The sequence below is a fragment of the Anguilla rostrata genome, chromosome 3, assembly GCF_018555375.3.
Source record: "Anguilla rostrata isolate EN2019 chromosome 3, ASM1855537v3, whole genome shotgun sequence".
In the NCBI taxonomy this organism is placed as follows: domain Eukaryota; kingdom Metazoa; phylum Chordata; class Actinopteri; order Anguilliformes; family Anguillidae; genus Anguilla; species Anguilla rostrata.
Window position 1 is genome coordinate 11,448,397 of NC_057935.1, and position 26,822 is coordinate 11,475,218.

Consider the following 26,822-nt stretch of genomic DNA (forward strand, 5'->3'; position numbering starts at 1 on the left):
ACTTTTCGTAAAGCGCTATTAAGCCTACTCTTCCTGCCATGCATACAGTCCACAGATTAAAACTGGCATCAAAATGGAATAGTGATCCACTACCATTCAGAAGTTTAATATAGCAAAAGGCAGAAATATTGTGCTTGTAATATTTATATCATCAAATATTATTTTTTCGTTAGGGTATAGCTAGACTAAGTGACGTTAAGAATGGCCTATAGCTGTCATTTTGCACCATTATGCATTTTGCACTAATATGTCATCTTCACACTGATGCCTACAATTCAGTTTAACTAATTGTTTACAGTTGCATAACGTTGGGTATTTTAAAAAAGGAAAACCAGTATGACTTGTTAGCGCTTCCTCATATAACCTGTATTGTTGTATCTTCAGCCACCATTGAGGTCACCATTCAGTGAAACGAAAAAAGTTCCTACTTCAAAGATAGATTTCGTAAAGGACAACAAATCCCCAAAACAGAATCCTCCCCCACAGTGAATTCTAGAAAAACAATAGGATTTTTGAAAATATAGGTCTAAGTAATGGCACTGTGAGAGATCATCCAAATTACATCAAATCTTTCATTTATGTTGACAGTCGGTTTTACATTCAGCAAAAGAATTAATTCATTTTTTTTTTTTTACCACAATTGATATTAAATGTAGTAATTGTGACTCATCAAGATGACCAGCTGGCTATTTCATAAATAATAATGAGGATAATGATTATGCTTGAGACTTTAGACATTGCAATCGCATTGCCCAATTGGCAACAGTTTAAGGCCTTTTCTGTGGAAACATTCACACAGTCAAAATATGTAGCTTTATATGAAGTTAAAATACAAGAGTGATAATTATAGAGAGAAGCACTATGAACAGCTGAACTATGAACTGAAATGTTTTACTGTATTTAAAGTTCAGTTTGTGGTGGGTTAAATTTGTATTATTCCAATTCATCTATATACTGTAAAACTGCAAATACATTAAATTTCAGTATTACTAAACTAAATTGAGTAATATACAGCAACGTTTGTATTGAACTACATGCAAAACTGAAATGCAGCCACTTTTAATAATCAAAGTTTGGATAGGCTATATCTACATATCTACAAAATACATACATTTATACAAAAATTAAGGGGGAAAATATCTGGTCAGACTACCTTATTTGCATTTTTCATTCAATATACTAAAAGTCCACTAGCTTGTGCATCTGTAGGATAGTGGTGCGTTAAATCAGACAGGGTACATTTCAGGAAAAAAGCTTAATTTGATTTTCCAGCTTTATGTAAATTAGGGTCACTGGGGTCATGGTGGGCGCGTGGCTGGGGCTGCAAGGCACACTTTCAAACTTCCAATTCCAACATTGAAAGAAAAGAAAAGAAAGAATGAAAAAGAACCCCCTCCCCCGTCCAAACGCACACGCGCGCGCACACAAAACACTGCCACCACCACCAACCTATGCGCCTTTTCCCCCGGAGGAGACAGGGCAGGGCAATAACAGTCAGCATTCCCAGGAGACACGGAAGGGCGGCTAGTGTGTCGAGGAAAGAGTGGTTTAGAAGATGCACACTCGATAAGGAGTAAACGCAAACTGTATATTCATTAACGCAGTCTGGACGAAATTGTGCTTAACTTCGAAACCAAAGTTTTGGCCGTAGAAACTCAATAAACGCATAACTGAAAGGTTGATATTATGCGAATCGACACCTCTGTCCAGATCCTGCACGTGAAAAACGATTTCTGTTGAAAATGAAAACAAAAAGTACACGTAGATGTGTCTAAAATGTATATCCCGGAGATTGACATCCAAGTCACGTCACCTCTAATGAGATGCACAAAAGATGAGCCATATACACTTATTGGTAAACATGTGTGCCCATCCATAAAAATCCCTCCTTATTTACGCGAAGATATGCACACTTTCTAAATTTATAGTGGAGTGCTGCAAGGCATTGAACTAATAACAGAAAACCGTTAGCCTAACCGTCCGCCCCACTTTGGCATGGAGATAGGACTGTCAGATATGTTATGTAGACAATCCTGCCAGAAAGATTTATAGGAACAGAGGGCAAAAAAACGGTATATGTTCATTGATTTTTTTAAAAGCTTTTGTTAGTGGCCTAAGAGCATTTGTAGGACGCTTATCGCGTTATGGAAGTGCCTGATGCCGATCGAAATATATTCCTCCTTTTTTTATTCGAAGAAGAAAGAGAGGGGGTGTGGATGGAGTGTCTTTTTTGTGCCGGATTGGAGACGGGTGATGAAAAGGGTTAATTTTGCTGACAATGGCACGGCAGACTGTTCCTATTGTCGGGATCAGACGCTGGAGGGTGTGTGTGTGGGGAGGGGGGGTAAAGCTAGACTGATGGAGCTGGAATCTTAAACTTTTTTTATCCATCTTAATATTTCGGAGATTCGTTGGGGACCCCCCTTTCCTGGCACACCTAGACGTATGCTATGCTCTCTCTCCCACTGTATGCTTTAGCACACTCCCTTCTTCCACGGCCCCTCGACCCTCCTCATCTCACACATATACTTTCCCCTCTCTCCATTCTGTTCCCTGTTGAATGGAGACAAAGATACGGCACGTGTGTGTTGAATGGAGTCCCGGAGGAGAGCGGACGAACAAAAGCTGGAGAAGCTTGGCGTGTGGCATGGCCCAATCTACATAATGATGAGGGACCACGCGTCAGGGAGTGGGGGTAAGGGAGGGGGGGGGGGCTGACATCTGCCGCTCCACTCCCCGGAGACCTCGGGTGGATCGGGTTGCCTGCCGCCACTATTGGCGCTTGGGCCACAGCCATCTGCGTTCCCTCGGGCGCACAATGAGCTCACAGCGCCTTTAAAAAGACCAGGCGAGGTAGGAATTGGCAGTATGAGTTTGGAAGGGCGTCAGAGCAAAAGGAGAGTAGGTTTACAGTTTGCAAACCTCCGAGAGAGCGCTTGTCTTGTGTCACGTTGTTTAGAAAATTCGTCGTGTTCACGTCTTCCAAATCGAACTGTTTTGTGTGAGGAGTATTAACCTTCACGATGCCACGGGGTTTTTTGGTAAAGCGCAGGAAAAAGGCTGGAGCCGTCTCCTACAGGGTAAGAGAGGATTGTTTGCCGTCGCAAGGGTCCCAAGTATTCGTCTTTGGCTCGGACGTGCCTTGCACTACGGACAGAACCCATGGCAGCACAGCAGCCTTGCCATCAGCTTGCAGCAGCTACATTCGAAATATACAGGACAGGGTCAAATTCGGCGGGATGCCTGAAGCTGAATGCGCACCGACCCTAAGTCCAAACCGGCCTGTCAGCGCAGAGTACCCTCAGCATTTTCCTTCGGGAGATTGCCTTGACCGAAAGCTCAACTCCAGCTCACCGGTTCAGGCTGAATCGTTTCCGGAACCAAGCCTCACAATTAACGGTTCTCCCAGAACATTAGTACCTTCTTTGGCAGAAATGACCACGAAACTGGGTTCCATGTGCAGTGAGTCAGTTCCTGTAGCTGTCAAGCGACCCGCTTCTTCAAGCACCAAAGCAAAGCATACGAATCCAAAAAAGCACAGGCCGTCAAGCTCAACCCAAGCGGAGAAAAAACAGGTACACCGAGATGACGTCACTACATCGCCAGTCCTTGGGTTGCGCATCAAAGAAAGCCCAGATGAGGATGCCAAGCCGCGGTCCAATAGCCCTCTCGGAGAGTTTATTTGCCAACTTTGCAAGGAGAGATACTCAGATCCATTGACCCTAGCGCAACACAAGTGCTCCAGAATCGTGAGGGTCGAGTACCGGTGCACTGAATGTGATAAAGTCTTCAGCTGTCCAGCCAACCTGGCTTCCCATCGGCGCTGGCACAAGCCAAGGAGCTCACATCCCAACGGCAGCTCAACGGAAAGCGAGGATAGCCAGTCCATCCCCCTACCAGTCGTTCAGGATCAGACCGTTAACGTCAGAGAAGCAAGCACACCTTCCCCGCAGCTCTCAGATCCTGGATCTGAAGAGGAGATGACGTTCGACTGTCCGCAGTGTTGTAAGAAATTCCGGCGACAAGCCTACCTGAGGAAACACCTGGCGCTACACAACAGGCAGGCAGCCGGTCTGCAGCAGAAGGGCACGCATTCCACAGTGAAGAAGGCAAGACCAAACTCAATCGAAACTGGACTGGTCTACCTCGGGGGGGACTCGTCAATAACAGAACCTACAGGGGCCGGTGAGGTATACCCATGCAGATTCTGTGGGGAGAATTTTTTCTCCTCGCCTGGGCTGACGAGACACATCAACAAAAGTCACCCAACAGAAAATAGGCAGGTTATTCTACTGTCTCTAACAGGCTGACAACTGCAAAAACACTCCGAGGTACCAAATTAGAGTGAAGACTATCGTCCACTTGCTTTTGCCTTCATCAAAAACTTTGTTCACGTCTTCGCAGAGATTGTTTTCTTTACTTGTACTGTTGTATTGGGGACATTTACGAACATTTGTCTATTAAAACAGAAGTACATATAAATTAAGCATCCAAATTCTGTCTAGCCTTATATATGTGTTTGTCTTTGTGTATGTTTTCCTCGAAGGGGATACATGTTAAATTATATTTATTTATTTATGGTATTTTGTACGGAACTTGTTTGCTGCTTTTTATATTATGAATATACATGCATTTATTACTCGCATACACTGAAGGTTGTCGATGAGAGCTCTTACGCTGAAAGTTGCGCGTGTGTTAGAACGAAATCACCAAATCACATTTTGTACTTGTGTATTACTCTGTGTTTGCTTTTTGTACTGCAATAAAAGATAAACGGCGACCAGACCTGTGTGATTACTACTGTGTATTTACTTAAATAAGATATTAAACCCAGTTATAATTGTCTAAAGGTATATGTAACACTCCACAATTATGTTAGTAAATAACTGAACAGGAAGAACCCTATAGCAAATGAATAACTACGGCTGGAAACTCTTTATCCAGTTATTTGAAACTTCATATTACTTTCAAGATACTTGTTAGTTTTACAAGGGAAAACAAGAACAGTTCATTCAATGATCATGGAGTCTTAATGTTAAAATTCCAAATTTTACTAAATATAGGCTATGTCTATATCGGGTTTTATCTCAGCAACCACAACAGGGTGATTTAAAATAGCCTACTTTATGTGGTTCTCAGAATAACCACACACAAACCAGGAGTTTGTTATTTGTAGTGAGAGAGCATACATTATAACAGTTGTCAAGCACAAACTGAATTGCCCGAAGGATAGCTGTCAAATCATCTATCAAACGTTGCTGTGCAATACGTCTGCTTTTTGTTCATGTAGGGTCCACTGTCTGCACATTTCCACCTGCTGTGCGACGGGTCCTGTAGTAGGCTACTGTGCGCAGTGGGTTTGTTATTGTTATACAGTGAACAACTGAACCCTTTCACCTGGCACAAGGACCCGCTCTCTGACACACACCTGTCACGAAGCACGTGCCGCTTGATGTGTGAACATTAGCGTGTTACTATAATTATTTAATTATGCCACGGAGCGTTTCTAAGGTGCCTGCCTGCAAGAAAAAAATAAACCAATTAATAAATAAAATACAAAATACTATCAAGTTCTAGCGAATTGTGATATGTTACTGCCAACCCCTTCGTATTAATGATAAAGTTAAAATCATAGAGTTAATAGCTGGTCTATAGGCTACATGAAATGAAAAGTATTAAGATGAAACTTCAGACCCCACCCGTCCTAAACGTGTGTTCAGTTTACATGTCCTGTGCCATGGTTTTTGGCTACACGTTAATCGTAATTTAAGAAGTTTTGAGTTACTGAGAGTAATTTGGTATTCGCAGCTTTGTGATGTTACTGGGACTACTAAGAACGTATAGAGACATTCAGTCACTCTTTCATGGTCCTATAGTCTTTCACTTCGGGAACAGCGGGACAATCTATACAGTTTGTTTTGTTGGCTTCATGTTTGTTTCATAATCTGTGGGCTGGCTCTTGAATTCTGCTCACCAGCTGCCTATCCCCTCCTCCACTCTCTTTTTCTGACTTAATTGTCCCCGCCGTTTTCGTGAATGGGCTGGTGGACGCCGCTGGGACAGGGGGTGGTGAGGACAGTCGAGAAAGATACGGGGGGTGAGAGGGTACGGAGAATGCTGCGGTTGGGGGTCTGTCGCAGCCTGTCCTCGCTTGCGCTGGAATTCCTTTGATAGTCAGCAGCTTACAGCCAGGAATGCGTCCGCTTGCACCTGCTGGGACACGGCCGCAGATTCTTCAAGACTTTCTCTTCCTTTCTTTTTTTTGTCTCCGTCTTCATGCACCACATCCAATATTCCTCCCTCACCCCCAGTGCCATTCGGCTCAAAGGATATCTATTATTCAGTCCAAACCACATGAGATTTAATGAGGGGCATGGCGTGTTTCGTTCAAAGGTTTCTTGACGGACAACACTTGTGACCGTTTTCATGTTCATCGTAGGTCGTTGGGCTGTTAAAAGATGTTGAAGAGATTACGCAACATATGCTTTGTTTCGATGAACAACAAGAAACTGCAACACATGCTTTGTTTCGATAAAAAAACTGCGACGCGAATCGATTGTGTGTCCACCGCGGACCACAAACAGACATAAAGTAAATAGCACTACGTCGTGTCGTATTTAATTTCACACATACATAATTCATGTATTTATAAAAGTGTAGCCTATATAAACGTCCATGTTTAAAATAAGGGTATATGGGGCTTTTTACGCCGAGCCGTTTTGGTTTAAGTATAGGCCACGTGCTGCTGAAGTGCAGATATTACAGTATATCAGGCATTACTTATCGCAGTCTCGGGGAAACACGGAAAATATTTTATGTTTATGGCCTTCAATAAATGCTTTTTTTCAGCAAATCTGAACAAGCCTGTTGGCGCTGAGGTAGCATCTGATGGTAGATTCACAGAATTTACGTCCTCAGTAGTTACGCAAGTTTTGGAGATTTTTAACTGCGACCCTTCGTTTTTTTCTTTGCCTCCTAAATCATAGCCTCGCTGTGCGTCCTCTTCCAGACAGGTTTACCACTGCCTCCAGTGAAACAGGAAGCCATGGGAGGCCACAGTACAGTTCCCTAAGATTGAGATGAAGATTTATTTCAAATCATCATAACAGTAAAGATACAGAAACATTGAAATTAATTTATTTGACATAATGTCCTGCACAAGGTGAAAAGGACGGTGTACAGTAAGTTTGGGGCACAGATAACTTTCTGATCAAAAATACATAGTTATAGTAAATATCACAATAGCGCACATATTCCACAAAATGTCTTCTGAAGTTTATGCGTGATTTTGACTTTGGCCTAACTGTCAGGTTGCATAACCAGCACAGTAGCGTCAGGGTCAGTCTCTCTCCAGGACCCTGGAACCGCCAGCTGGGAGCCCAACTGACCTTGACTGTGGCCAGCAAAGGTGTAGAGGTCAGAGGGCAAAAGTGAGACCTTCAGCCCTCCAGCCGCACAAAAGAGTCAACGAGCTGCTGCTGGTGGCCGTGATGATGTCTCTGCTGGGGGGCTAAAGCTGCCCCCCCACTGTCGCCCCGCTGAAGCCCTATTATTCCCCTCCTTTTCTCAGCCGTTTGACACAGAGGGGGACCAACCTCGGGCCCCCAAGGCAGCATATGTACGTTGTCTTTGGTCCACTCAAGTGCTGGATGTTTAAATTGACGCCATTAAGTAAGCAGTCATATTATCACGCCTCTCTATTCTTAATTGCCAGCAAATAAGGAGCCGTAATGCCAACTCCATTATCCCTGCTCCAGTTATATCTTTTGGTGAAATGCCTCCTTAACGTCCCCATCTACTATGCCAAAAGCCTGGCCTGAGTTATTATCTACTGAGGTAAGGGTTGGGAGTGAGTTAAAGTAAAAGTTTCTACTGAAATGGCATTCATATCGGTGACTAGTTAAGTCATTGCACTGCATTCACGTCTGTAACTATTAAAGTCATTGTTTAAAAGATTATTTTGCACATTATATCACATGTTTACTAGCTATATGATACTTTTTTTCAAACCAGATTGTTCTTATCAGTAAACAAATAGGAAGTAACTTTTTTGTTTATTCTGTAGATTCACTTATGACGTTATGAGCACAGGGAAATATAGCATCGTGGAGGAAGTATTAATAATAAAAACATATTTCTCAGTGAACATGAGAGTGGACCGTTGCCCTTTCTAAGCTAAGGCACCAGGGACAGATGCCCGCTGGGACTCCAGGGACTCCCCCTGTCAGAGGAGATGGGGGAGAAATCTTTCTCAAATGGGCTACGTAGACGAAAGTCCCTGGGGGAAGACGGCGGCGGGCCTCGCCTACAGAGCCGCTCTCTCCACGCACTTTGCCCGAAAGGGAAGCTTTTCACCCCGCAGACCCACAGCAGATGCGATGGCAGCTGGGCTGAATGAGGATCGGATGGCTGTTATAGTTTTCTTCCTTGACACATAGGCCGATGCAAAACCTTTCCAATTTGGAAATGGTTTTCCGTAATGCCTTATAATTACTGTTTAATCACGAGCCGCTGCAATGCCTAATATTTCAGGGCAAACTTGGGGGAGACGTCCTGGGATTGTTCTAAATTTAGTGCCGTGCGACCGCGCATATTTCAATAGTAGCCTACTGTTCGTCGTTTTTCTAACCGTCTTTGGCCATTATAAATCTCTTATTTTTGTGACGCTGTAACTAAATGATATTTCTTATTTCTTCTGGTATTATGTGTCGCTAAGTATACAGACCGCCTGGCGGAATGTGCCAAGGGGTCATATGTACAGGAGAAGGGGGGTGACGGGGCGCTCAGTTTGTGGAGGGATGTTGCGAGACAAAGGACCAACCAACTGTCCATCAGCATCAGAGAGGACGGGGTGCGTTGGAAGAGGGGGGTCCCGCCTGCTTATACCGAGCAAGACAATGGGGCGCGTGTGCCGCTGGCCTTAGAGGCACAGAGAGTGATGCCGAGTAAGATAAGTCTGTATAATAATTCAACGACTCATCATCGTTTTTTTCTTTTCTGTCCTTTTTACGCACACAATGGGGTGGCGTGTCAGCAGCTGTCCCTGTTTAAACATGGCCATATGGCCGGCTCATTACCTCACCGCAAACAGCCAAGCACATGCTCCCGACATTATAAATTCCTTTGGCAAATTATTGGCTAAGGTAAGGTTCTGACCAAGGGTCACAATCTGACCAATCGATCGGAAACGCCCGTGTCTCCATCAACATTCTTAGATTAACGCGTTCGTTTATGAAAGAGGTTACATCGTTGGCACTCAGAATCACTCGAATAGCCTATATAAATAAAGATGGAAATGAATTTTGCCAGAATTTAGATAAATAAACGAATATATCCTGTTTGGTTTTCTAAAAGTAAGAGCATAAAATGATAACATTTGTTTGTCGCAAATAATACAACAATAAGTAGATTGTGGAAACAAATTGTGGATTCGGTTGAACTAAACTGTCGTTGAGGAACAATAAATGAGGTGTATGCAAGACGCACACACATTTCACGATTTTATTAAATGACATTGATTCAGCAGGCGGGCTTTTTCAGAGCAGATTACAATATTGGAAAAAATATAGTCTTACATGCTTTCACCTGCTTAATATGACCAATAGAGCGAGACCTGGCTAACATCATTTCTAGACCATCGAGTAAAGCTTATTCGTCTTATATAACGGTAAATTCGATTAACAAGGTGCAACCCGTCGTTTGTTTCTTGCTCTCCCTTTCCCGTCGTAACTGAATAGGTGAGTATCTTGCAGGATTTTTCTTTTGCGCAATGAAATGAGTTTAGCTTGATAATTCCGCCCTCTTGTGGATGATTGTGAATACATAATACATGACCAACGATAGACAAGCTCGCGACTATGCCGACACTGAAGTTCTATTTTGTTGTGTACTCATGTAACGCTCCTTTGTCTACTTTATTATTCACCGAACGTGCGCTATTGGGTCGTTACTTAAAAAAAGTCTGATAACCGTACCATAAACCGTAGTTATCACATAAAATGCGTGGAAAACGGCAAACCTTTGCCAACAAAAACGAATTGAAATATCAATAAATTACAAAATCTGCAACAGTTTGTACCTTAAACCAATACTAAAGCCAGGTGCATAGGTCCAAAAACAATGGAGTCAATTATGGTATCTAAGCTTATGTCATGTCAGTGTGCAAGTCTAGTACATTTCCAAAAATTGTATTAGGACTACTCATATTTAGGATATTGTGTTTTGGCGTTGATTATGTTAATCATTCAGACAGACCATGATACTCGGAGTTGCAGGAGTGCTGCTTATGTCCTCATTAGCCAGAGAGTTGGCTGGCTGAAGAAAAAGACATAAGAGAATCTGAAATGTCTGATTTTACAGGAAAAAGCCTTTATGCCATCAGATTAAGGGTCCAGACAAAGCCAGGGCACTTCCAGTTGCCATCGGAGTAAGCATATGGAACGCATACCCACAATTTTTTATTTTTTTTTGTCCAATTTTCTTTTGTATTTCCACTGTAAAGCATTGTTGTGACCGTATCTCTGTAAAAAAAAGTGCTATACAAATAACTGAACAGAATAATTGAACGGACATGGCAAATTACGCAAATTAACATTCATCATTAACGGCAATGATAAAACGGGCTCTACAGTGAAGGTCAAAGTGAAATGACGTCATGTGGTCACCGTCATAAGCAATGCCAGCTGTGCATGCCTTGCGCCTGGTGGGCTTGTGTGGCCATTAAGTGAGTGTTGCATCTTTGTGGTCACCTTGACTACATAGAACCGTTTAGGCCCCACCTCAGCTGGCATGCTGAAGTGAGTGTTCTTGGGACCTGGCCTTTGTGAAACGGAACTGGCTGAGTGAAAGCCATTAGGTAAATAGAGCATGATGCTTTGACCAGGTATTTTCTTATGTCACAGGATATTATTGATAGAATGCCTTTGGCTGTCTTGCCAATATGGACCTTGTTGGCACTTAACACTCCACACAGAGTGTGTTGACTGAGCTGAGCTTCCAACTTAACGACGTGAAGGATCCGTAGCACTGGCTGCTTTCCATTTTTCTGTCTTTTTATCTGGCTTGATTTTCACTAAACACAATCATTCAAGCATCTGTCATCAACACCACTTCTGGAGGAGTCCTTATGCATCCATTAAAACTAAATGTTTACGATGGCCAGCCATTAATAACAATTTAGTACAAGCTGGAGTTAAAGGAACATTTGTCCAATTTAAACTTTGTCATTAGAAAAATTCTCATTTTGAATTTTTTTTTTTTTTTTTTTGATGATGATAGTTAGGTTTTCAGACGCTTCCACACTTTTCTATCCCAGGACGTACCCACAGATAATACAAACCTATCATAGCACAAGTATCTGAACCTTTTATTAAAATCTCCCGACAGGAAAACCAAACAACAAGGACAGAATTTTGCACCAAAATTTTGCACATTTAAAATCTGACATATGCCTTAATCTACATGCTGTTTGGAAACAAAATTTCAAAATAATATTATCCAAGTGTAGTATATGCACACAATTAAAGGTATATATTATGATACAGCTTTAAAAATACACAGGTGTCAAAACAATAGACAAATTAGAGGACGGCACAGGTTTGATTAAAGACAGCCAGACCATAATTCACAATTTTTTCCCTTTAAGGCAAGGATTATCCCACTTCATAAAAAAGGGTAAAATAGTCACGGTGCTTCCCACTGAATGGCACAGAGCTAAACAGGTTGCTCATCCTGTTTCTGGAGCCTCAAAATCTTGCACGGTTTGAGAGTTTGCACACCACCATGGGAATCTATGCGAAAAGCAGCCACATCAGAAAATAACATCACTTAACCATGAAGGACACCTAACTCTGTTTCCAGAAGGAATAAGATCAATACAGTAAACTGGGGAGAGAAAACACATCCAGCCCAAAGGCTGGCTGCTTTTAAAGCTTGCTACAGGCAAATACTTATTTTTTTCAGTTCCCTAAGTACAACTGTTTCAAGAAACAACCTCCAAGACCCATGACAGACCTACTGTAGGTGTCAAAACAAAACAATGCTAATCCATGGCTGTCCTAGTCCAGATCTTCACACAGGAGAGCACTCCCGCTCAAGCCAGACCACACATCGGTTTAACATTCTGGTCTTAATTCAAGGGGGCGTAGTCCGGTATCTCTGACGCAGCAGCCTGAAGTACCATATTTCTGTACCTTTAGACCCTGGAACATCAACCCTGGTTTGAGACCAGGACCCTGAACACTAACCTTGGCTTATGACCAGGACACTGAACACTATAGTGGAACACTGGAATTACACAGAAGAGAGTCTCGAACAAAATATCTGACCATATATTTCAATACAAGAATCTCATGCGCTGTTGGCAAACATCAATGTCGCGAAAACATTCAAATACTAACATGTTATGTTATTGTCATGCCACATGCACTGACATTTCACACCGTGGGCACTTTACTGGCGCAGGGATGCTCTGGGAAATTCTGTTTAAAGCAACACAAGAGCTACCTGCAACAGCGAGGCTTCAACAGGCCGCACTGACACGGCTGCTTATCCCGTCAAACCACAACACCGGCCCAGGGGAAAGGAGGAGAAGGCAGGCCCATGTACCACTGAGCATAATAAATACCATATATCATCAATGGCCAACATTTAGCACTAAACATGGCGTCATGTAGGCTACAGGGAGAGCTTCAATGGCAAAGGGATGCCCACAGAGACAAACTCTATAACCGGTCCACTGAACCGCTGTCTAAAAAAAGCAACTCCAGTTATATATTCATATTCACTCTTCAACTGCTGGTCCTACATCAAAACCCACATATAAAGAGACATAATAATGACTATTCTGAGGAGAAAGGACCTCAGTATGCCCATAATAAAGTGAAACTAATGAAAAAACTGCAGTGCAATGCAGAATACAGTATTTTATAGTCCTCCAATATGTAATGCACTAATGCACTCGGTGACACTGAGGTAGTTGTGATGGGAAAAAGTGAGATATTCATTATTCTCAATGAAGCCACTTACATGCTTCTTTTGTATAAGGTGTTCTACATAAGGGGCGGGCAATTCCAGTCCTGGAAGGCTGGTGTGCACGTTTTTGTTTCCATCATTACCCTGGCTAAATGAGCTAACTGGCTGTATGCACCAACACTGGTTCACTCGTTCACAAGTTAGATCACCATAAAAAAATTGATATATGGACACAAGAACAATATTTGGCTGTCATTCATGCAATTATCAAGAAATGTGGCTAAAATGTCAGATGCCGTAAATGTTAAGGCCAAGTAAGGCCAGAAGTTGGCATGGAAACCAGAAACGATATGGCCCTCGAAGCACACCTCTGTTCAAGACAGAAGCGGCAGCTTTATAACTAATGCAATGTATTCTTATGGTTATATACTGCACAAAAGATAGAGGGCACTGTTGGACTGTAAAACCACTAATTTGCGTCCATCTCAGAAACAGTGATATCCTTTTTTTTTTTTCTTTTTTTTTTTTAAAGGCCATAAAATTAATGTCAGATCAGTGCAATTAATTACAGGCACGAGACAAAATAAGCTGAATAACATTTCCTGTACAGTGATCAACAAACTCTGTTCAGTGCACACGCAAGTAACTGTTGAAACACTGAGGAAAATTATCTGTCATTCACACTCTGATTTTAGTCTTCCCTGTGCCCCTTCAATCAGAAAACAGTGGCAATATGTTAGAGTGCTAGAACGTGAACCGAGAAACTCGAGGTGCAAATACCAACATGTAGACAAGCAAACTGTACTCAAGTGCAAAGAGTGAACTTTCAGTCAGACAGAGCTCTGCAATTTTACACAGAACGACATTACGATGTGAACAATGCCAAGGCTGTCCTTTGCTTTGGAGCAAATCACTGCAGAATGCATCTGAGTCCATCTAATTTCCAACACTATGAAGTCAAGGTGAGCCTGAAGGAAAATTTTACATTCTTAAATTTAAAAAAAAAAAAAAAAAAAAAAAAAAAAAATCACACAGTTCCTTTATCTGAGTATAAAGATCAGCCCCCACAGGAGAGGACAAAGATAAAGGGAATTATTCTCCCTTAGACTGTCACCAGACTGCGTCACCAGTGGGTAATGATGGGTCTAATCCCTTGGGTTACAATGAGGCAGTGCTGCCAGCAGGCTCCAGGGGCCCAGTGACCTGGAAGTGGATGCCGTCCCCAGGAAGCGGGGAGGGGATGAGGGGGCTGAGCCAGCACAGGTACCAGCGCTGGCCGAGGCATTCCCGAACGTTTCCCAGCAGGCCGAGGCTGTAGGGCCGGCGATTGGAGTACCACTCCCGGGTGGTCTGGCCCCGGAGCATCAGGCCCACGTGGAAAAAGAGGAAGGCGGCGACCAGCAGGAAGCCGATCACGCACGTGTCCGCGATGAAGGCGAAGGCGAAGGCCCGAGCGGTCACCTGACCTGAGAGCGGAAGAGGAGGGGAGCCACGGGTGAGAAAGGGCGGTAAAAGGAGAAAAAGCGAAGAACGGGAAAGCGGGAGAAACAAAGGGAGAAGAGAGTCAGATTCCATGATAGTAACATAACTTGGCTTCGTGACTTTTTATGAATGACAGCGAAAAGGGTATCTGGTGTTCGAATCGGTCCGGGGTTCTGACAAGAACACTGGAAACCGCTGATATTTTCCAGAAAGGAAAGCAATGAAGACGCACCGTGTAACTAAGGCGTTTCCTTTCCCCAAAAAGGCAATGGAAATTCAGATGCGTAAGAGTGCTGAACTAGCGTAGCAGCATTTCTGCTTTGTTTCTTGTGACACACACCCCTATAATCCCACTCTACCATGTGCCCTTTCCTCCAACTTCCTCTTCGTTCTAGGAGGAAGTTCAGTTTGGCAGCCCAGTGAATCATTTTACCGCCTTATTAGGTGTGGCAAACTGAAGCCGCCCAGAATTGCAGATGAAAGTTAGAGAAGTACAACTCCTTCTGAACAGTTTAGAGTACTAAAACCGGGTTGTGAGACAATGACAACATGCTGATGGTTCCATCAATGCCCCAATAAGTCCACATCACTGCATGATGACTTTCCATGGCTGTCTCATCAGCAAATTCCTTTTCAACCCATTCTTTGTGGACCGCAAGAATTAACAACGGCTGCTGGCTAGTCATCAGTTAATGTCGTTCCTTCATTAACAGGAACTCTCCCTAGTAATGCCATTGGTTTATGTCTACAATCCAAACCCCTGTGTTTTTTTTTTCTCTGCACGAACCAGAAAAACATTCCATTTAAATGAGTTATAGTGCAAAGCCAAGGAAAAGCATCGCATTTAATGAACTGCAAACAAACCAAACACCGCAGGGAGCTTTGCTTTTCTGTTCACATGATGAATGGTTTACACATGAAAATAAAATAAAAATCAATGATAGATAATTGCCTACTGCGATTGGTAAGTAGCCTCCCCATTACCACTCTATTACCATTTAGCCTTGAAGCAAGTGCTGACATCAGGCAGGCCGGTAGAGGACAGATCGTCCATTATGCTGGGTTCCTAGTTCCTACACTTGATTTCTTTGCACCAAGGTCTTTTTTTTTTAGTAGTTTCACACTAAAAAACACAGTATTTTACCGTTGCATCATCCCACTTGATGTTTTTTCCCTTCAGGGTTTTTTGGTGGTTCGAGGCCAGCCTTTCCTAACTTTTTCCTGCCATTTTTCTGATATCCTATGTTCCTGTACAGCATATTTGTAAAAGAGACTCTGAACACAGTGAAGCTGAACTGAACCATGTAAAGTGAACGTAAAATGGCGTTTCACAGGCTCCGCCCACCCCCCGGAAGCCACTCACCGGAGACGAGCATAATCCAGGGCACGATGAGGAGCATGACGCTGTGCAGGGTGACGCCCTCCTTCAGGATGACGATGAAGACCTCGGCGTTCATCACCACGGCGTACAGCAGGCCGGCCCACATGAACAGCAGGCAGCTCAGGAAGTAGCGGTAGTTGCGGAAGCCCACGCACTGGCCGAAGAAGACGCAGTGGTGGTCGCGGCGCAGCACGCACACGTTGCAGTCGTAGCAGTGCGAGCAGCGCGGCGGGGTGTGCGTCTCGCAGGTGTAGCAGTACCTGGCGGGAGGGAGCGAGCGCACGCGAATGAGCCGGCTGCAGCGGTGAACCCCTGCAAAAATGCTAATCACTAACTAATGTCGTGATCATTACGTTACATTACAGGCATTTAGCAGACACTCTTATCCAGAGTGACTTACACAACATTGTCCCATCCATTTATACAGCTGGATATATATATACTGAAGCAATGCAGGTTAGGTACCTTGCTCAAGGGTACAATGGCAATGTCCCACCCAGGAATCGGACAAGCTCCTTACCCATTATACTATACTGATCACTTTTATTAATTGCAGGGTGGGGTGGAACACAAGCTAGCAGACAATCGTTGCTTGTCCATTAAGTGCTTTCCCTTGATATGATCAGCTTCTAGGAGTATTCAACAAAGATATTTTATGTACTAGCCAGACATTGATACATTCAGAGGGCATCCTCCTTAAATAAATATAGAAGTATTCCACTTTGAAGTAAAGCATTATGTATGCATTTGAGGTGCCAATGTTACTCCTTTTCACCCCTCTTTTACACTGACCACAGAATGTAGGGCCTGTATGCTGTATTTTGTGGCCAGTAGCTGAAATATATTTATTGAGGCATCCATGATACAAATCATACAGGGGTCGGGGCTGGGCGTGGCTGATATAACATTTTCATCAAATCACAGTGAATTGGCTACCAGGTAAGACTTGCAAACCTCACAGCCTAAAACCCAATAAACTAGCCTATATGGCACAGATTATGACAGCAAGTGGTGTCACGGAGAAGCGATTAATAACCTACAACCCATTTTACAACCACAGAACAGCGCCCCTACAGGTAACTAGGATGGAGAACATTTTTGGTCGAGGTGCGCCGTTGAAAGTTGTAATGCTATCACGTGATTAAATGGAACCGAACAAAACGAAATTAGTTCCAATAATTCAAGATTCTAATAAACACATGAATGACATCGTATTTAAAACTTAAATTAGGTAACTTATAAATATACCTCCATCCCTGACCGACGCCTTCACCGCCGAGGAATACACCGCGAATGCTCGGGCTGGTTTTGAGAAACAGCGAGGCGTTCCACGTGATGTTGCCCAACATATAGTACTGACATAAAAGATGCACCGATTTCCAGACCGCCGACCACTCGCTTTTCTGCTTCTCCGGTTCCCGTGGTGCCTCTACTAATACAAGATAACTAACTTCTGCAGTGATGGACAATACCAGCACAGTGTTTACTACGATAGGCAGTAAACGACACGCCTTGTCCAAGCGGCTCCATACTCGGCTACGAAATGTCGACATTCTTCTCCCCAGTGTGTGCTAAATACGATTAAATTAATTTAGTAATAGCTAATAAAGAGAAAGCCAATTCGCAGCAGCTAGCTGGAAGGTAGCAATTGCCAGACTGTACTGCTCAGGATAATCATTTGCCGGGCTTACTAGCTAACGTTAACTGACTGAAAACAATACTGACCACAACTGTTTGCTTGTAAACTAATTTAATATATTCTACGATATGACACAAATGACAAAAGTTGGTTTTTAAATGCGAGAACATTCATCAACAAACTACTTTGCTCCCCGCCTGCCAGTGGTTTGTGAATCGGTGTTGCAGTGAAATGGATACTTCCCCACACAGAGCTACTAACCTCACGGGTTCCGAGGCACGCGATCTCACAGGCGTTCTCATCAATCATGAGTTAGGCTATTGGTAAAACAGACATGTCAATGTGTAACTATATTACCGAAAAACTGCATCACTTTCAGCTTCCAGTTGGAAAAAACCATTAATTAAATTAGTTAACCTAAATTAATAATAAACCCGCCCATGTAGCCTACCTGAACAACCGTTTTACTGCGAAATACAAATGGAGCTATTCACTTTGCCCCAAATAGCCTACTCGATGTCTCCCTTTGATTTAAAAAAAAATAATAATAGCTAATTGTTGCTGTCATTAATTTTTGATGTCATAAATATATTCTCTGCAATGACTAGGTTGGTGTTCCCTTTTCTGACTTTAAGCACCTGCCCTCAAAAGGTCTCTGCACGGCAATGTAATCGACAGTGTTAGGTCTACAGAGCCAAAACTTCCAATGTGGGTAATTTGAGACCATGTATCGTTTTATCGAAATTGACACTGTTCGTAATTACTTTAAATTGATAATATTTATTTATTTATTTATTGACCTTTCAGCATTATTACAGGTTCATAAAGACAGTTGTCATTAAAAACACTGAATTATTTTGCTGTTACAATAAAACATCAATACTAAGTAGACTAATAATTTAAAATATTGAAATTATCTAAGATGAGATCTAATCTCGTATCCCAAATTTATCTGTAATAGTATGTAAGGATACACTTCTGTGTTTTATTCCCACAAGAGACTGTTCGTTTCCTATCCCTTCTCTGAATGTAATCCCCGCTTTAATCCGTTCTAATCCAGGTAGGCCTATATAATGCTAAAGCGATGTGGGGGAAATCGACAGAATGGCGTTCTGGTCTGTTGGACGACATCCAGGGGGAACGGAGGACGTCTGTGCGCCCGCAAAAACGCGGAGGTGGGTCTGCAGCACGGGTAAATCAAGGGTCATCACCTAACCTACAACATGCATTGTGTCCGTCATTTGTATTTTTTCTCGTCTGTCTGCAACTGTTTAAATAGCTGTTGCCATGGCAAAACAGGAAAATGTGTCGGACAATTCACTGCTACCGGACAATGTTACCGAAAATGGCTTTAACCGGCAGTGTGCTTGCCTTGTTGTTTGGGAACCCCCTTTTGTCTGTTGTGGATGAGTCATAAGCAGGCTATATTTATTGTGTAATAAATGCAACAAGAATCTCTGGCATTAGCCTACAGGTTTCTACACTGTGGGATTAACAGCAAACATCACAGTCCCAGTCAAGCAATCATCCAAGCCATTATATTAGCATTTAGTTTTATAAATTAGCCTAAGTATAATGTAGGCTATTGGTGTGAGATTAAAGGAAAAACAGGAACATCAGTGACAATTCAATGGTTACCATCTCCAGGCACCGTATAGTGGTAATACTGCAAACATTTTGTGCAAACGTGTCTGTTTGTGTAACATCCGTGGTAATCCGAAATTCCTGATTCAGGTGGGCCATGACGTCAGTGGTTGCTAAAATGAATGAAAACTTAAACAGTAGTGTGGCATAACTGATAGAGAACCGGCCTTATAACCTTTTAAGCCGTTGTGCCATTGAGCAAGGTGCTTAATCAGAACTACTTACTTGAATTTTCATCAATGGACACCATCAAAGCATAAAACATCAATTTATTCACACCTCACACAGCATTAAACCTTCAATTAAAATAATGTAGGAATCGCACTTTCAAAAGCCTGAAGTTTATTCCAAGATATTTTCTTTACTTTTCAATAGATGGCAGCATTGGATCAGCTGTCTACACTGTCAAAGCTTTTAACAATTCGTATTGTCGCTCTGTGAAAAGCTTAAAATGTTCTTGTTTGCTTATCCAACACAACCATGTTTATTTATTTTCGTTTTTGACATATAAGACGTTATGTGTAGCACTTTTGGAAAATTCGTTCACGAATCAAAGATCACGAGTGCACCACCATTGCATGTAACCTGGGCTACTTTTCACGGTGACCGACACAGATATTATACAATAGTGATGACGGTGTTTCAGATAAATCTGTTATGGTTCAGGTAAATCCTTTTAATGCAAACTAAAACCATAATTTTGGCTTTGAATTCTAGTGCACTTTTTTGTGTCTGTTTATCAAACGTCCTGTTCTGAATAGATTATTTTAATCCTCACTAAGTCTTTGGTGGTGTTTTCATGCACTGTTGTGAATTTGCAGTGTGTGTGTATGTGTGTGTATGTGTACTAGACGTGGGGTTGAATGAGTATTTTTCCGTCTCCTTTGTCCGCAGGAGCAGAGCTGCGCAGCTGCAGTTGCGGTGGCAGGAGGTAACGGAACGGGAGCGCAGGGCCTGGGCGCGCAACCGGCGGCTGCTGCAGGACTTCCAGAGGGCCCAGGACACGCTCAGGGACCTGGCCGCCCGCACCGCCGCCATGGCAACCATCCGAGTGAGGGGAAGTGGGTCTGGGCCCGGGGGATTCCATTCTCAGCATTTCCTGTTTGCCTGGACTTGATGCTTGCTGAGAAGTGCTGTCAAAGTGCACAGCGGTTTCACCTGCAACAGAATATTATTTCAGCCTGAGGCCATATTAAAATGCAGGCTATGACCATAAGTAAACTACCACTGACTGTGAATTGACTGAAATGGCTGAACCACCAATTTAATTAGATCATCCCCATGTTATGGATGTAAACTGATAATAAGATTGCTATACATTCTGATCATTGTACTTCCAGTTGTGTGAGTTGCTAACATTGTGCAACGGGCCCACCCTCACCCTCCTGTCACCTCCTTCCTCTCCTCTTACAGATGGAGTATGAGAGACAGCTGGAACAGCGATTCCCTCAATGGCAGCAGAGGTTTGAAGAGAAGAGGATTGCAGCTCAGCAGAACGAGGTGCGAATTGTACACACTTCTCACACACACAGCTTACATTCATCCACAAAATCAATTAATACTACTAGGTTTCACTGAAACAATACAGAGTCAAGGGAATCCAGGGAGGCTGTCTTGGCAGAGTTTTACTTTACTGTTATCATTGGTCATTGGTAAATCCAATGTGGCTATGGGTTAGGGTTAGGGTTAGGACTAACACAATTAAACTGACATAATACAAAGAAGTGAAAGGATAATTGTGTGATGAGCAGGACATAATGGACATTAGGTGAGGACAAGCATTTACCAGCAGGTAGAGCCATTGCTTCCTCGCAGTCTCTGAGAAATGCTGTGAATGCTGCACTTCCTTATGAACTCTTGTTGTTATTCTTACTTCATCAAAAAGGCCCACAGTCTAGTTGCAGAACTGTTCAGTATTGAACCTCGTCTTTCACCAGCAGGTGGCGCTGCAGTTGAAGGAAGCCCTGAGGGCGGTGAAGGAAAAGGGAAAAGAGGAAGCTCACAGCAGGACCACCAAAGGAGTTAATGCTCCCCTGTCATCCCCAGGCCCCTCCCTCCTCCCCAATTCACCTATCCTACCTCACAGGTTAATCACGCCAAAGAATGGAGAGAGTAAGTGGGGAAATCACAAGCATCTATCAGCCAGGCATGAATGGTATGAACCATGTCCGTTCCATTCCCTCGTAATATTTGTGATTTTATGTATCCTCCAGCTCACCTTCACTCGTCTCAGGAAAAGAGCAAGGTGGTAAAAGAAAACTCTGCTGAGAATGACCCGTACACCCCATGGAACGTCTCGGTTCAGTCCTCCTGGATGACAGGAGGACATTCCAGAACAGGTGTTTCTCAAGCCAGTAATGATCAGAATCTCCATCCCCATTCTGATCTAAGAGGGTTCCAGGACCTCGTCAGAGCTGGGTATCCTTTTCAGCACCCCCTAAACCCCCTGGTCAGCCAACCCGTTGATGCCTCCTGGCTCCTCCCCCAGGAGCAGCCCCATAGAGAACTCATCATGGGGTACCCACCTGGCTGGCCAGGCCTGTGCAACGTTCCCAGGTTTCACTCTCCATACTCCCAGGTTCCTTGGCCTGGGTACCCCATTGTGGTTTGCAGAGATTGGGGCATGGCAGTTCCCCATGGGCCTGATGACAGGGTAGACTCTACAAGGAGAGAGAGGGTGAGAAGTGAGGGGCCAGAGTCCACCAAGGACAGCAGCCAGGGTGAGCAGGGATGCAAAAGACAGATGAGGACCAGCAATCAGTCCTATGAGCTGGACATCAAACCAGGTGAGCAGCCACTCCTCAGCTAGCTTCTGGAGCTGCAATGATTTTAACTGACTTCATGTTGCCAAATATTGCAGAGTATTACATAGTTGTTGTAGTTCTACACTACACTGATTAGCCTATATTAAGAACACCTGCATTTGTCTGTGTGCCTGTGTAGTCCGTCTGTCCAGCACACAGGGTGACAGCAGTGAGGACGGCTCCATCAGCAGTGAGGCTGCAAAAGTGGACACTGCTCAGGTGTTGAGGAGGAGGGAGAAAAAAGGAAGAATGCGACAAAGTGGAATGAACAGAGGGGAAGCAGCTTCACGGAGGTGAGTATTGCCCATAACTTGCAGCAAAGCCCACCAAATTTATTTTACTGGTTTTGCTCATTATAAGGAAGGAAGCTTTAGACCAGCAGTGGCTCAGCTCAGTCATGGACAGCCACTGGGTATCTTGTTTTGTTTTAAATATGGTCCTCTTTACTTAACTGGAGTGTTACTAATCCAACTATTGCTTGACAAATATCTCTAAAATCTGAATAAATGTGGTTCTCCTGGATTGATTTTGGTGAACCCCAAACATGGCCACAACTGAGATGAACTTTGCCAACTCTATGCAGTGTACCCACTCAGTGGAGTAAAGATAAACATAATTGTAACCAATGAGAGCTTTTTGGTCTGCTGTGCCGGGGCATGAATTGTCTTGAGTTGGACTACTTGAACTTACATTCTTGTTGACCAGCTGCAATGCCTCACTGTTGATTTAGGTCTTCAGCTGGGTCCAGTGTGAGCTCACTCACAGGAAGAGGTGTAGTAAGGGCTACAGATTCAAGAGCAACCTTTGAAGCTAGGAGCCAGAGGAGTGGTATGCCTTTAGCCACATCACCATCTACTGGAGAGGAGGAGAGTCATACTCAGGAGGAGGCCTCAGGAAGTGCAGGAGCCAAGGCAGAGGGAGGGGTCAACCAGGCCACTGAGACTGAGCAGGAGACTGAGGACAGCAGCCAGAGAGATGGAGCAATAACAGATGAGATAGATGGAGATGAAGAGGTGGTGGAAAAGACAGTAGCAGAAAAGGAGATAGAAGGAAGGGAACAGGAAATGACTGAGAAGGGTAATGTGGAACAGGATGTTCATAAAGGAGAAGAGGAGAGTGGGGATGAGGGTACAGTTGAGGGAGAAGCATCATCATGTTCAGAGGTTGTAGAGGCCGAGAGAATGGGAGGACTCCTGGAGCATGCTGAGGAGGAGGTGAAGGTGGGAAAGAAGCTGAAGTTATCAGTCAAGGAGGTTGAGGAGGAGGATCCATGCTCTGAAAGCAATGGGTTCAGTGAAGAAGAGGAGGACACAGAGGGGGAGGTAGAGGTGGAGGAGAGGGTTGAGGAGAATGGTAGTTCTCTGGGACAGGAGGTGGAGGAAGAGGAGGAGGAGGAAGAAGAAGAAGAAGGTGAACATGAAGGCTTTGGCCAGGAGGAAAATGGGGAAGATGAAGGGGACAGCTCTAGCAGTTTGGAGGAGGGAGAAACTGATGAAGGGGAAGAGAAAGGAAATGATTCAGTTGAAGAGGATGAAGAGGATGATGAAGATGATGAAGGAGTGGAAGGAACTGGAGAAGCAGAAGCAGCAGCAGCAGACAACGAGGAAGAGGAAAGCCAGGGAACAACAGACTCTGAAGATGAAATCATAACTTCACAGCTGGACAAAAGGTACACATTAATCTACTGGAATCACAGAAAAATGTCTAACATGGGTGTATGTATACATGCCTATGCAAAAAAAAAAAAAAAAATTATTATTATTATTATTATTTAAAAATAATAATTAGAAATTCCCTAATTTGGAATGCCCAAGCATGCTTACGCTGCAACCATGATTGCTGATTCAGGAGAGCACAGATAAGCGTGTGCTATCCTAAGCATGTGATGTCTGGCACCATTTCTAATCACACTTCATTTAAGACTCAACAGATGCAAGTGGGGTTTGCTGGTGTATTATGTGTTATGTATTGTGACACTGACATCCCAGCCAACTCAAACTCTCCCATGATCCCAGCCACATTCTGTACTGGAGCAGCCTGGATTTGATACCAAACCCTGGGGCCCACTCATGCACTAGAACAGTGCCTTTGCAGTATGCTGCCCCTCAAAAACACATTTAAAATTTACAGACTATTATGAATTTGCTATAAATAATTATAAATTGGTTTGTGAATGTGTTACTTTACAGTAATTAATTCTCTATGTTTTATGATATTGCATTTATTACAGTAATGGCCAGTAAGCTACACATAGCAGGGGCCAAGAATGTGCCTGTATCTGGTTATATAGTTATCTGGTTATCTTCTTGAACCAGTTTTAACTGGTCTCTGTCATTGAAAAACATGTCAGTCAAAGCAATGATCACACATTTGCAGCTGATCCTGTGTTTGGTTACATCAGATGTTGGTAATCTCTGCCTTTGTGGATGCCATGCCATTATTTTCAGTCTGATATAGATCTAATATATATTGATTGGTCTTAATTTAAAAATATATCTTCCATCTCTTTCATGTAGCCTGAATCATTTAATGTGACTCTGCTGTTATCATTAATATAAACTTCTCTCTTTGATATATTGAAGATAATTTAACGTGAACAGCAGATGTAATGCTGCCCCATTATAAATAAAAATATTTAAAAAGATAAAAAATATAGAATATCAATTTCATTTACTATAAAACAGGTTAGTACATATTAGTTTGAAATTCTCTACCTGCCTTGCTTATTGATCAGTGTCTAGCTGTGGTAACTAATTTGTTATTATTTGGAAGTCACCCAGGATAAAGGGTCTGTAATTATATTTTTATAAATTTGGCATTTGTAGTAAGAATAAATTTAGTAGTTCTAAATAATGCTATTAACTCTAACATAAATAATAAGCTGAAGAATTTCAGTGTCATACTTTGTATATAACAGGAACAACATGACCAGAAAAACAGCTACTGGAACGAGCTGTAAAACCAGAGCTGGTGGGAACATTGAGGATATTGAGGAGGAAGATGAAGATGTGGAACAGATTGCTGAAGATGAGACTCATGAAAATGAATCTGATGGTGACAAGAAATTAAATGATGATTATGAAGATGATGAGGATGGGGAAGATATAGAAGGTCTTCTAGCTCCCAGGAGAGACTCATCAAACCATCAGTGAGTGTGGAGAGCCTACCCTTGTGCTTAGACCTCCCCTGTTGTTAAGGTCATGAAATGGAGGATTCCTTCAGGGCAGTTAACACTCAATTATTGGTTGAAGAGCTTTTATTTAACATATCTGCATGAATTCCATGTGAAATAGACCCTGAAACATAAAATTGTGCTAGTCAACTTGGGTGATAACCTGTATTTTAAAAAATGTTGTCCCCTGCAGTACCTAATCTAAACTTGACTGAAAGAAATGAGTGAAAAGTTTCTCGAAGTTGAAATTTCCTGTGGCTGACCTGTTAGATTTTACAGGGCTCTCACGTGCAGAATACTGTCATTTTAGGGTTTGTGTTGTTAAGGGAAAGGAGAGTCCAGACCCTACCCCTCCCCTGGATAGGGAGCCCAAGGACAAGATCACCTCCCCACAGAGGTAGGGTGTTAAGCATTCTCCAGGAGACAAGCACTGAGTATAGATAATATCCAAATGTTCCCCTAGTAGAAATACTGTTGGATAATTAACAGATCTATAACTCACATCTAAAGGGAACACCAGTATACATAGTATCTGTTCTCAATTGTTTACCCGTATTTTATGACCTGATATGAATGTGTTTTAGTTTATTAAAATACTTATATTCTTGTAGGGTGAAGGGATTAAAAATAACAGTGAAATCTACGAGTAAAGGTAAGTTCTATCCCTAAATTAAAGAAATTATAGTGATCGGAAAAAATGTCCAGCACAGAGTAATGTGAAATCCAGATTGCAAACTAGAATTGTTCAACTTTTATACCCATTTTACACTCTCACCCCGAAATTACGGCTAGGATATGAACCAGTGTCCCGTTCTGAGTTCTGTTCTCTAACCACATGTCCCCCTAATCCATTGCCAACTATATATATATATATATATATATATATATGTATATTTCAGTGAACTCTGGTGGGATGTAGGCCTATGTGTTACTTGCTGTGTGTGTTCCGCAGCCTTGTGGAAAGACTCAGACAGTGACTTGGAAGACAACAAGCCAGGCAAAACTGACCTGACCATGCCTGTGAAAGATGTCCTGGAGGACTTTGATGAATTCTATGACTGAGAGAGAAAAGACAAGCCACCAACACCATAAAAGACCTGGCAAGAAGGGAAGAAATATGACTTAACACTGAACCTGAAATAATTTCCCAACCTTTGCACCATATTGAGATTGATATTATTTATTATTCGCAGTGTATGTATATGTATATTTGTAAATAGAATATCAATGCTTCCCTGTGAAAAATAAACAAAATGTGTTTAAAAAAGCTATAATGTTTTCATTTTCTATAAAGTACTGTTAATTCCCTACTAAAAAGTATTATGTATGTTATTAATATATTATTTTATAATCCATGATTGTTTTTCATGACTGACCATAATGAACACTACATATAGAGTACCTTAAAATTAGGTATATGTTTGAATACTCTAACTCAAAAATTCAGGTCACCTAAAAGAAGTCTGCTATCACTTGGTAAGAAGCTGAGTGGGTGGTTTTAGGGGGCTCAGGTGTGTAATCTGCATCTGCAGTGATGGGAGGATGGAGGGAGGGAGGGAGAGAGGGAGGGATGGATGGAGGGGTAAATTGTAATGGGATGAAAGAAGCTGGGCACAATGGGGAGGGTATCTCTTTTTTGTTATTTGCTCGTGGCTTATCTCACTATCCTGTAAGAGCCATAGACATCCCAGTCACTGTGCAAATACAGGTGGGCAGGCAGACATGCAG

At 42.7% G+C, this 26,822-nt stretch overlaps 3 protein-coding genes across 6 annotated transcripts; 2 read left to right on the forward strand and 1 right to left on the reverse strand.

Moving 5' to 3' along the window:
• The first annotated feature begins 2,814 nt into the window (after nucleotides 1–2,814).
• Nucleotides 2,815–4,775, forward strand: LOC135250124 (insulinoma-associated protein 1a-like). The gene has a single exon (XM_064326106.1). It carries the CDS (start codon nucleotides 3,024–3,026, stop codon nucleotides 4,308–4,310), a length of 1,287 nt encoding a protein of 428 aa, XP_064182176.1. The 5' UTR covers nucleotides 2,815–3,023; the 3' UTR covers nucleotides 4,311–4,775.
• Nucleotides 4,776–11,341: 6,566 nt separating this feature from the next.
• zdhhc24 (zinc finger DHHC-type containing 24) lies at nucleotides 11,342–17,725 on the reverse strand. The gene is made up of 3 exons (XM_064326122.1): nucleotides 17,084–17,725; nucleotides 15,818–16,095; nucleotides 11,342–14,438 (listed from the first exon to the last, which is right to left on the reverse strand). Exons 1-3 carry the CDS (start codon nucleotides 17,386–17,388, stop codon nucleotides 14,131–14,133), a joined length of 891 nt encoding a protein of 296 aa, XP_064182192.1. The 5' UTR covers nucleotides 17,389–17,725; the 3' UTR covers nucleotides 11,342–14,130.
• Nucleotides 17,726–18,508: 783 nt separating this feature from the next.
• Nucleotides 18,509–26,360, forward strand: LOC135250126 (uncharacterized protein DDB_G0290685). 4 transcript variants are annotated; one of them, XM_064326120.1, is made up of 11 exons: nucleotides 18,509–18,666; nucleotides 20,013–20,169; nucleotides 20,532–20,618; nucleotides 21,056–21,230; nucleotides 21,332–21,904; nucleotides 22,062–22,215; nucleotides 22,653–23,591; nucleotides 24,840–25,070; nucleotides 25,421–25,491; nucleotides 25,706–25,746; nucleotides 26,047–26,138. In XM_064326120.1, the coding sequence occupies exons 1-10, from the start codon at nucleotides 18,548–18,550 to the stop codon at nucleotides 25,708–25,710; spliced, it is 2,511 nt and encodes an 836-aa protein (XP_064182190.1). In that variant the 5' UTR covers nucleotides 18,509–18,547; the 3' UTR covers nucleotides 25,711–25,746; nucleotides 26,047–26,138. The 4 variants fall into 4 exon arrangements, with proteins under 4 accessions (XP_064182190.1, XP_064182187.1, XP_064182188.1 ...); XM_064326117.1 differs by having other exon boundaries at nucleotides 18,510–18,666; nucleotides 25,405–25,491; nucleotides 26,047–26,360; XM_064326118.1 differs by having other exon boundaries at nucleotides 18,511–18,666; nucleotides 21,059–21,230; nucleotides 25,405–25,491; nucleotides 26,047–26,360.
• Nucleotides 26,361–26,822: the final 462 nt, after the last annotated feature.

What these genes read in the sequence shown, in the direction of transcription:
- zdhhc24 (XM_064326122.1), bottom strand. Translation starts at nt 17,388, where the DNA reads ATGTCGACATTTCGTAGCCGAGTATGGAGCCGCTTGGACAAGGCGTGT. An exon ending in GGCGTCGGTCAGGGATGGAG is followed by an intron (nt 16,096 to 17,083) that starts GTATATTTATAA and finishes CCCTCCCGCCAG; the next exon opens with GTACTGCTACACCTGCGAGA. An exon ending in CTGGATTATGCTCGTCTCCG is followed by an intron (nt 14,439 to 15,817) that starts GTGAGTGGCTTC and finishes TTCCGCTCTCAG; the next exon opens with GTCAGGTGACCGCTCGGGCC.
- LOC135250124 (XM_064326106.1), top strand. Translation starts at nt 3,024, where the DNA reads ATGCCACGGGGTTTTTTGGTAAAGCGCAGGAAAAAGGCTGGAGCCGTC.
- LOC135250126 (XM_064326117.1), top strand. Translation starts at nt 18,548, where the DNA reads ATGCTAAAGCGATGTGGGGGAAATCGACAGAATGGCGTTCTGGTCTGT. An exon ending in GAGGTGGGTCTGCAGCACGG is followed by an intron (nt 18,667 to 20,012) that starts GTAAATCAAGGG and finishes CTTTGTCCGCAG; the next exon opens with GAGCAGAGCTGCGCAGCTGC. An exon ending in TGAGCTGGACATCAAACCAG is followed by an intron (nt 21,905 to 22,061) that starts GTGAGCAGCCAC and finishes GTGCCTGTGTAG; the next exon opens with TCCGTCTGTCCAGCACACAG.